Source organism: Antrostomus carolinensis, unplaced genomic scaffold (genome assembly GCF_000700745.2).
Source record: "Antrostomus carolinensis isolate BGI_N321 unplaced genomic scaffold, ASM70074v2 scaffold25654, whole genome shotgun sequence".
NCBI lineage: Eukaryota > Metazoa > Chordata > Aves > Caprimulgiformes > Caprimulgidae > Antrostomus > Antrostomus carolinensis.
In genome coordinates, this window is record NW_010312792.1 from 58,980 (window position 1) to 70,325 (window position 11,346).

Sequence of the window (11,346 nt, forward strand, 5' to 3'; positions counted from 1 at the left end):
ATAAGAGTATTTCTAGTGAAGTAACTCCCAAACTTTTCAGCTAGCAATTCTCCTTTTAGACTGATGAATCACACTTCTGCAATTTAATTTCAGAAAGATCAAAATCACTAATTTTTCTGATGCAGCCTGTGGCAATTTGAATTTCCAGTTCCCTGCTGTCACATCAGACTAGGACTCATGAAACTTGAAATGCTTTCTCCAGTCCAGCTCATCACATGAATCCCATGTGATTCTTCTTACTTATATTTGGAATTTCCCCTTGCCTAAGAGTCTATAATTCCATCTGGCACCTTCCATTATGACTGCCAAAATGACAAGTTTTAGATTTATGCCTTTTTTGATCCTCAATGGAAGTAACCCAAACTTGGCTCTGAGCTGGTGAAGAACCTCAAGATTTGGTAGCAGAATTTCAGAGGCAGAAGCTTTCTTTCTGCAAAGGACATCTGCATCCACCTCCCCCTCATTAGGCACTGCCCAAACATTTGTCATTCTGTTATTGAGGAATGGTGCAGTCGTCAGTGTGAGGAGTTAAAGATTCCAGACAAACCAGTGATATGAAACTGGTTTTGTCTCTGATAAATAAAGTGAGAAGCGGTTGACTTTAAGCTCTTAAAGATGACAAAGACAATTTTACCAAGAACAAGTATATAAACTAGATGGTTTTATTTATTTCTTATACACCCTAAGGCCCCGCTCTGCTAAGGAAATAATTTTTAAAAATGTCACATGTTCACTCCTAGAGCTGCATTTTTGTATCTCACATAATAGGTGTTTAATGTACATGATTCCCAACGCTGCCAGTATCCCAGTCTCTGTTCAGGTGCTTATTGCACCATTTGTTATAAACAATGTTACAGTAAGTGCAGGGACTGATATGATGGATGTCAAGATACTGGAATCGTTGAAATATACCACATTGCATGGAAAAAAAAAAGGAGCATATTTTGAGAACACCTTTAACTTGGCAGCTCAGCTACAGTGTTCAGAAATAATTGGAAGTCAATCACAGAATTGTTCCATTCATAGTCTGCAAAATGCCAGGAGTCCTGGGACTCTGGAAATGCATGTGAGAGAAATATCTGCTCACAAGCTTAGGTTGTGACCTCGGCAGTCCAGAGATAACAATTCTGTAATTCTGACAGTTTTACATCAATGACAATTTTGAGACAGATCCTTATGTTGTAAGCTACCCTACTTTATGTGTTGAAAGGGACCCAAAACGTGCTCCTAGGTGCCAAATCCTTCTGCTGATCACAGTCTACAAATCTGAACCTTTTTTTCAGGTTGTTTTGGTTTTGTTTTTTTTTTTTTTCCTGATTACACTGAGAGGAAACTTATGTAAGAAACTTGCTAGCAGATGCTAAACAACAGTAATTAGAACAAATCTCAATTCTCAGTAGTGAGATTGTAACAGAAATAATAATTACCCAGCTCAGCACATTAAAAAGGGACGTGGTAAATCCATCATCTCACCTGTAAAGATAATGCAAAAAACCCCAGTAATTTTTCAGGTGTGATTAATCTGCTTTGTTTTAAATGACTCTTGTGGAGTGAGATCTATAGCCTCCACCAACTACCAAGGGAATCCAGTAGGACTAGCTCATATTCAGATCTCTGCAATGCAGTCTTGTACATTGGGTCTGGGGAGCCCTACCTAACCAGTACAGCCTGTTGTGGGATGGGAGGATGGTTTCAAATGCCTGCCATGTCAACACAGCTCAGAGCTACCAAATACCCTATGCGGAGACAGAGACGGATAGAAATAGCCAAACAAATCCCACCCTTAATTCTTTGTAACACCCACGAAAGGAATAAATAGGAGTAAAAATAAGTATCTGGTTGGAAGTGTTAATTTTGTACTCCATTATCATTGCTATTTTGAAAACATTAATAGCCGTTGGATATTTGCTGCATAATCTGATATTTCTAGTAAAACTCTGAGTCTGTTGCAACCAATGATAAAACCAAGAGCTTTTTCAATCGAATTTCAACTGCAAAATGTGCCTTTTAAGGTGTATCACATCCTTTAAGCCACTGTTTGACTCACTGGTCTTATTTTTTTCTTCTCTCTTCCTTCTTTTTCCAGATAAATTTTGTATTTCTATTTAACATAGTTAGGATTTTAATGACAAAGCTGAGAGCTTCAACCACTTCAGAAACAATACAGTACAGGTAAGTCAGCTGGTGCTTCTTTCTGTTTGTGGTGTTAACAAAGAACTGCTTTGCCTGCCCTGTCCTTGTCCCATCTTTGTGTTCCCAGATGTCACTGTTGATGTCAGAGGGTGTCTTTCGTGCCCCTTTTGAGCTCATATAGTTAGGTATACAGTATTTATTTTTACAGACTATCCATAAACGCATGCCTACATTTTTTCTGTCCACTCCATTTCAATGTCCAAACAATGGGAACAACCTTGGTGTACAGGCACAGAGACACGTGCTCTGCCGCAGCCACCAGCCTCTTTACCTCCTTCAGGCTGGCACATGCCCCAGTGCACACGTGAAATTTCCCCCTTTCGATGAAATCTGAAGGATTTGAGGATAAGAGCTTTATCAATTTCTGTATGTTCACAAGCATATGTATTATATTATGTAAATATATCATAACTCCTTTCACTGATGACTAGAACAACCATTCAGCTGATCTGGAGAATCAGTGGAAAACTGTTCAGTGCCTACTAGATTGCTTCTTTGTCCTGGTTTCTAGCATTGTAGATGCAGAACAATACAATATCAAGACTTCCCAATAAATTATGTGCATATGCATACTAAAATCCTTGTTCATACCAATATCCTAACAGAAACAGAAGAAGAACAGATTCTTGGCCAAGACATTCACATGATATCTGTAATCAATAGCAGTATCATTACCAATGATCACAGGTATCTACAGTAGGTTTCAACATTCTTTTTAAAGTGTAGGGTGTGGGAATGAAGGGTGATGTGCCCTCTCCCTTCAGCTGCCTAAACAGTCTAAAAGCAAATTTTTAGAGATCAGAAGATTCTGAGTTCCCTTCCTGTCTTACCATTTGCAATATCTTGCAAGATGAACCAGAGTTTTGGAGTATTTATGGACAGACAGGTCCTCACATTGAGAAATAGCACAGATTTTGTGGAATAAGATTGATCACAATCCTCTAAATAATTTCTAGATAAAATCTCAGTGTATCAAACTGAGCTTTGAATCCTGATGTCTTCAAATCGGCCTTCTCTTGACTTTGGAGGCAGTTTTGCTGCAGTAATGGGGTTTTGTTGTTTTGCTTGATTGCTGTCTTTTAATCCTGTCTGAGGTTTGGAGACAAATGTGAATTTAATGCAATGGTCTGATTTTCTTGTTCAGACTCTTCTCTGCACATTTCATTTCCTGAGAAATGAAGGGCAAAAATACCCCTTTTTCATCCTCAAACCTCATGCCATAGAACTAAAACTAGAATGAAAAAACACTAATTCAAGTCTCAGTACATTTTTCTCCCTGCCACAGTTTGCAGGCAGCATTAGAGATATTAGATTCTGAGGCAATCTAAAATAACTGCCTTTGTCCTTGAACAGTTGACGATGATCTTATCCTTGCTACAAGCTTTGTGAGGGAATCTTCTTTTTTACAGCCTAAATAGAAATCCTTATAATTCCAGGAAAGCCTGGGGCAAGCCTTGCTGCTCTAAAGCTGTGTTGTCCAAACATTTGTTAAGCAAGTATTAAATGATGTGACAGCTACTTTGTTAAGACCATCACTGTCTCCTGACACTGGCAATGTCTTTCTGCTCCCTTGCATGCCTACCTGCCTGTCTTTATCTGCTTGTTATGGCATTATACAGAGATTTATACAGACTTTGCAAAATTGAAGTTTTCTATGTTTGTAGAGTATCAGCACAACAAGGTGCTGTTCTGCAACTGACATCCCAATAGATTATTATAGCACCAATAATAAAGATTAGCCCCTAATAATTCTATTAATAATCACTTTTGCTTCATTGTTCACCATCTGCTTTTTTATTATTGATAACACAGCTCTAAGCAATTGTGTTGGGTGTGCAGGTGTTGCAGAGAGAGAGCAAACTTTTATACTCCAAACAGAATCAAAAGATGGGATTAGATCAGTTCTCACAGGCACAGCATTAAAAAAAATAAATTACACACTTACTACATCACCCTGAGGTGTAAGAAGTCACTCACTGGGGTTAGAGAGAAGCTCAAGGCTTCAGTCTAATTCAAACCTCATTGATAGGAGAGAAACTCTCTGTAGGAAGAGGAGAGAGAAAGGGAGGGATATGAAAAAAGGTTTCCATTTGTCCCCTGGAGTTCAGGGTGTGGGGATGAACAGCAGGATTCAAAGGCAAACACTTTCCCAGAACTTGTTTCTCCAGGTGGTCAGGCACTAGTCAGAAAGTGTTAACTAAAAAACTCATCTGTGGCTTCAAAACCCAAAGCAGAGACTGTCACTCTTTAAAAACTTTCCACACCCCCCTCCTAAACTCTATCCAGCCTTTTGGACCTGGGATCCCCTGGGGTCCCTCTTAAATATCCTCTCCCAAGCCCTAAGAAATTTGTGTTCTTCATTGCCTCAGGACCTTAGGAGCCTTCATCTTGAGTTATACAATAAAGTGGTCATGAACCTTGGGACTGTTCCTGTGCAGGCAGGCTAAGAAGTGTCTAAAACTTGGATGTCCTCCTGGGAACAAGCTCAAATTATTTGGCCATTGTGCAAATATGGGCTTCCACTGCCATCCTCAGCAAATGCTCTAGCATCCGCTCTCTCCACTAAAGGGGTGAATTCTTTGGATTGGGTCAATCAACAGCAGTTCAGATAATACTGTTGTTCTTTCTTGTGTTCAGTTGTGTTTTCTGTTTCCTCTGCACAGGAAGGCAGTCAAGGCAACGTTAGTTCTTCTGCCTCTGCTAGGCATCACCTATATGCTTTTCTTTGTCAACCCTGGTGAAGATGACATTTCCCAGATTGTCTTCATCTATTTCAATTCCTTCCTGCAGTCTTTTCAGGTAAGAGAGCAGATACCAGCTACTGCTGAAAGGATCCTTAGTGCTTTTCAGACATGGCAATGAAGTCCATGATAGAAATAATAGTTGAAAAAAGCTCAGGTTTGTTCATGATTATGTAATAGATATATAAGTATGACATATGGAGTGGAGCTCTCCTCTCCATGTGTACCAAAGGGATTCATCTCCCTTTACATCAGCACTGTGTTCAGCCTATAGTTGCAGCTCCTCACCTGGGCTCCATCTACTCTCAATGGAGAGACAGATGATGTTTCATCCTGTTCTAAAGTGCCTGAGAGAGGATGATGAATCACTCTCCCAAGGTACCTCTCCACAGTGAGCTGGGACTTAGACTAGATGTTGCTAAAGCAAAGGCAAACAACTCCTACCTGTTTGGCTCATTTGATTAAGACATCAGCTTTATTGTCCAGCCTCTCACTCCAGCTCTCCTGCGATGGTGCATGCACTCAGCCATCAGACCATACCAACTCAAAACTCATACCCTATCTCCTCCCTTCCCTGAATTTAACAAGAGTTCTACCAGCATATAAAAGGCAGTGGAACATAAGTAATTACCCCAGCTTTCTGGATTTGTCACAAAACCAAATGTGACTGAAGACCTTGAATGCTGTTTAGCCACACATTTCTGCTTAGTTGTGTCCTACAGCTTTACCTCTGCTCAAAGACTTTCTTGAACTAGGGTGGAACTATGTTTGACATTGATGTGTTATCTGCAGGAGCAAGCACTCTGGTACCTAGGACATCAATACAAATATACAGCACACACGCTGTCAAGCCAAGTCCAGGGTTATGGATTACAAAATTTTGAGTTTTGGATTACTGTTTTTAGTGATTGCATGTTTACCTTTGAGACACAGAGCATCCCAGCAGAAACTGAAACTGAATATCCAAAATGAAAAATGTCCCTTTTAATCTATGAACAAAGGAACCTTAACCTTTACCAGTGAGCCAATGCACATTTTTCATTCCCTAAAAATAATTGTATTTTTTACCTGCTGATGCTCAATGTCTCAAAAAATGCTACACTGCTTGTTTTATTGTTAGTGTTATGAAGATATATGTAAGAAAAAAAGCAGGGGGAATCTGTCCTTTATGGTGACAATAATGACAATCTATTGCTGAAAGCAAAATGAGTAGGATTCTGCTCACGAGTTTAGAGATGAAAGTGTCATCATGTTGTCATCTGAGCTTCCATTATCATCATTATGATCTTAGCAATCATCACAGGGGCCTAGTCACTGCTGTCAATAGATTCCACAGAGCAATTCGGCTCAAATGAACGTAAACAACCTGATGATACACTTGAAACTCAAGACCATCTAAGGCTATTGGACCACCCCCTTGAGTGTCTGAGACATCGCCATGGAGCTGGCAGAAATGACATAGCACCTGTGAAGGTCTGTGCCATTTTGGGGAGACAGCTGGAAGCTGTAGATATAATTTAGCACAGAAGTGGCAATCCCCTCTATCAGTGGAAGAGCTGTCTAGATTCTAGCTCTCATGTCTCACCTGTGAGCTGCAAGACACTTAGTATTTTCTCATGAAGTTGTAAGGTAAATATTTAATCTGTCTAGAAGCAGATATTCTCAACAGGATTATGTTTTTGCTCAGAATGATGCCAGGATAAAGCTCAGTCCTTGATTCCGCGTGTTAAAATACTTACCTAATAATTGACTGCTTTCTGTTCTTTCCAGGGTTTCTTTGTGTCAGTATTTTACTGCTTCTTGAATGGTGAGGTAAGTAGAGTCCCCTGCTGTCAGTGTAATTAATTCTCAGGAGATGGAACCTACTTGAATGCCTGATTGTACAGACCTGAGATATTTTTTCATGGGGTCATGGTCTCATCAGTCTGTTGCTCTTGCAGAAGTTTCTGTTAATGTGTATCTGAATTTCCCAGCCCTCTTTGTAGGTCTCCCTTGTTCACAAAGCTTTATCAAATTCAGGTTATTACCTGGGAAGTCAGGGCAGAGGAAAAGAAATCTTCTCAGATTATAAAATTATTGTTCTTCATTTTAAGACTTCTTTGAAGTTTCTCATTAATTACAAATATGATTTCTGGTTATGCATGAGCATTACTCCTGAGCTGGGCTCTTGTTAAGTATATGCTGCAGGTGACCCATTTTTATAATGAGATTGCCATGCTGAGTTGAGAGAGTTAGTTTTTCTGTGCGGATACCTATCTCTGAGTGATCAATGCCTGTTGCATTCAGAAAAGAGGGTTGGGGGCAGGGTCAGTGATGTTCCTCAGAATTAATTTTAGGTACTGCTATTCAAGAAAGGAATGTTTCATTAATATCCCTCAGTGTTTGACTTATACCACAAAGTGTGAGAGATTTTCCCTTACTTACACTGCCAGTGTCTCATTTGCCTGCATTTAAGCGTGTCATCTTCCTCCAGTTAAAATTTGAGTCTCTGCAGAAATTAATTCCACGTCTCAATTATTCCTGAAAAAAAATTCCTGCTGTATTGGTATTTATTTTGTATGTGCTGCTTCTTAATTTCATTGTGGGCTCCCTGTGTGGCTCTATGAGAAAGAATGAGCATGTCTTCTCACTTCAGCTAATGAAGCACCACTATTTAATGGGTTTTTTTGCTTTTCTTCATTTCCCCTCTTCCTCATTAATTCTGAGGTGATGTTAACAAGAAGTAACACTACTTTCTCTGGTTAGGATCATGCCACTTTTATATACTGACAGCAGATTGTTCTCAGTTCTCTTTTCAACTTTCCTTCAATAAATTCTGACCACTCTGTTTAATAATTCTTAATAAACAGGGAGGTGAAATCTTCCCCAAAAGGTACAGGCACCTTACCCGTGAGATGCAGTTACCTCAAAATCTTGCCATATATCTGAGTTGCTTGTGTCTATACTTTGTTTTTGTGAGCCACTGTGCTGCACAATCTGATGAGTTAAAGGCACCAGAAGTCTGATATGTCCCTTCAGTACTACTTGTCATATTCATCATGTTTACATTGTTAATGTAGAAGGAGAATCTTTCAGGTAGACAGTAGGCTTCTCTTTTCTTTTCTTTTCTTTTCTTTTCTTTTCTTTTCTTTTCTTTTCTTTTCTTTTCTTTTCTTTTCTTTTCTTTTCTTTTCTTTTCTTTTCTTTTCTTTTCTTTTCTTTTCTTTTCTTTTCTTTTCTTTTCTTTTCTTTTCTTTTCTCCCACCACTGCCACAGTGCACATCAGGGGCTGGAACCTCTGGAACCTGGGACACATGATTTCAGAGTCAGTCAGGACTTGGAATTACCCTAGTGCACTTTCATTTTGTGGACTTGGCCTAGGACCAGTTTGCTGTTTGTTCCAGGCTTTCACTTTTTTCTCTGTTCTGAGATTTTTTCAGCTGTCTGGTAGTGGGAGAAGTATCTCCTTCAGTACAGCAGTCTGCAGTTCTCTGTCCAAAGCCATGAGCCAGCTTCCCTTCTCCTGTAACTTAAATGAGTTCAGACATAATCAGACTTGTTGAAAGGCAGGATGATTCACTTCGTGTACTTCTTCTATGCCTTGATAACAATCTACTAGCAGTTCTGGAATGATTTCCATAACAATGATTTTCCCAGCTATAACACACTATTATTACCGTTTGAATGGGCATTTCTGGGAGTCAGTTCAAGGCTAAGACAACCAGTTTGGGTGATGTAGATGATCTTGGTTCATTTCCCTAAACATAGATATCTAGTGCCACTTCAGAGGCTATAGAGTATCTGAGGCATTCACATGGGTCTACTAAATATGGTACAAGATCTATAGAAGATCCACACCTTCTAACTGGGAAGTGGGAAGCCGAGTGCGGTACAATGGGGCTTCTCAAATGGCACGGCTCTCTATGTCACTAATTCAAGACAGTCAGTGCAACGTTTTTCTCATCAGCTTAGCCTGCAGTAGACACTTCCATTTGCTCACCTGTACAACTCTAGTTTCCACTGACAGTATGGACCAGCCCTCCACTGACTATACTGCAGGCCTAGACACTCTGCTTACATGGAGACACATACAAATAGCTGAATTTATGAGCAAAATCTTCCCTGTGGCCATCTGTTTATATGTAATGTGCAACTTCCACTCGACTAGCTAAACCATGTCAACTCCCTAACTACTTCTTTGAGATATAACATAAGTCTAAACCCCTCAAATATTGCAGAATTTCCTATTTCAAAATTGTGAAAGGACTTTGGACTCATCTTAATGTACTGTGGGAATGGTTTTAAAGTATCATAAAGGTTTTAAAAGGTGAAAATTCCTGCTCTGCTTCATCTCTGCAGAGCTTAGAAACAAGCAGCAAATTCAGTGAATTTTTCAGAGCTTTCTAGATTTGTAACCATGTTGCCCAGAATAAAAATTGCATCTTATAGCATACTATTATAAAAGCTCTCCCTTGTGATAGTGCCTATCCTCCCTAGATCTCCACATACTCATAAAGCATTCTAAAAAGAGCTTATGTTTCCCAGATCAACATTCCGAAGGCCGCATCACATCACATTGCCAAAGCTTGCAATGATGCTGCATCTTGCCTCCTTGTCAAGTGAGAGGCCTGTACAGGCTGCATTGCCAACTGAAGTACATCTAAAGGCCACAGCAAAAGTGAACACACAGCAAAAGTGTGTTTTCTTCCTGTAAACTTCCATGTCTAAGCAGTGAAAGCCATACTGATTAGATTTGCAGTACGTTCTTTTCCTCAATCGTTTGCTATGAAAAAGCCTCTATTATTTATGTGAACAGCATCACATCAGAAGTACGGAAGTACTGAAATATTGTTTTGCATTCTCCTGACATCAGTTGCTCTCAGAGAGGCATCCCTTCTAGAAGGGGTGATGAAGGTGTGATAGTTTCACTTGGCTAGCCCTTGGCTAGCAGCCAATACAGCCGTTCACCCACTTCCCCACCCCCAGGGGATAGGGGAGAGGATTGAGGAGGCAAGGATAAGGAGGCTTGTAGGTTGAGATAAGAACAGTTCAATAATAGAGAGAAAACTTAAAATAATACTAATATTAAAATAGTAGAGATAATGATAACAGCAACAAAATATGCAAGTGAATGACACCCAATGTTATAGCTCACCCCCCTCCTGACCGAGCCCAGACTGTTCCCAGATATCAATCCCAGAGGAGCGACAATCCCGAACTGAAACCACAATCCTGGGAGAGTGAAAGCCCGAGTGAAAGCCAGAGAGAGCAAGAGAGGAAGAGACCCTCACTAATATACTGGACATGACGTGATATCATATGGAATACCCCATTGGCATATCTAACTGTCAATTAAGTTTATTAATTTAAATACTCTTCTCCCCCCTTAAATCTTGTGCTTGTGGACTAGCAGAACACAAAGTCCTTCACTTCCAGTGACAAAAATGTAAACATTGGTATGTTATCACTCTCTCTCTCACAGTGAGTCCCAGGCTGGAAGCAAAACACAGCACAATTCTAACTACTGAAAAGAAAAAAAAAAAAAAAAGAAACCCAGCTCTATTTCAGCTAAAAACCAGGACAGAAGGAAATGCCACTCAATCCATGTGAGGTACCAGCACTTTTAGTGAGATCCACAGCAAATTTTGCTCTAAAAGCAAAATAGCCTGTAAGTAATAGCCTTTCAGTAGCCTGAAATCTTTATAAATATCACTGAAGCCTTGCTGAATTGTTATCTCCTCAGCGAGTTTGATATTCCTGTCTTTATTATAGATGGGCTGATGACTGGCTATCTCGCGGGGTTTTAAATACTTCAGTTTTTCCAGTTATGACAGAGTTCAGTTCTTTAAATGCATGTAAGTCTTTGTTCATCCCACACAGAGCCAGGCCTGCTCTTAATGATGACACAAGCAAAAAGGCTAGAACATCCATTAATTTTAAGCTTTAATAATGCTGTAATCTCAGCTGCATCTCTACAATTTCATATTTGATACAGATGCCACGAGGTACTTAGGAACTTCCAATAACTGTCAATTAGTAGAGACCAAAGAATATGGATCGCAGATGAAAGTCATCAAACTTTCTGTCTTTTTGTCAGAGTTCTATCTGTAAAGTTTAGCAAATGAAACAGATTTTTTTTTTTCTCTGTAACATCTTGTAGCCTCCCTTGATTTAAACAAATGTCCTTATGACTTAGGAAGGGTGTTTCTCTTCCTATGAGTTTTTTTGCCTCAGATCAGAGTTACACAGCTGTGCTACTTGAATAGATCTGATGTTCTAGCAGAGAAGGCAGTGCCTTCAGCACTCTAACTGAAGACAGCACCTTGGTAATACAAGATATCACCATAAAAGGTCTTGGTCCTGATTTTGCAGTAATTTGGTTTGACAGTTCAGCAGTGGGGTCACTGAGAGGAAAAAGTGAATCTATTAAATT

At 39.7% G+C, this 11,346-nt stretch overlaps 1 protein-coding gene across 1 annotated transcript in view; it reads left to right on the forward strand.

Annotated features, from left to right (window-relative positions):
* LOC104524294 (corticotropin-releasing factor receptor 2) overlaps nt 1-6,765 on the forward strand; it is a gene marked incomplete at both ends in the record, with an annotated part of 54,661 nt that extends 47,896 nt beyond the window's left edge. The window contains 3 exons of the mRNA XM_010167114.2: nt 2,087-2,172; nt 4,857-4,992; nt 6,705-6,765. Coding sequence (XP_010165416.2) covers nt 2,087-2,172; nt 4,857-4,992; nt 6,705-6,765 — 283 coding nt within the window. The remainder of the gene's footprint in view (nt 1-2,086; nt 2,173-4,856; nt 4,993-6,704) is intronic.
* Nucleotides 6,766-11,346: the final 4,581 nt, after the last annotated feature.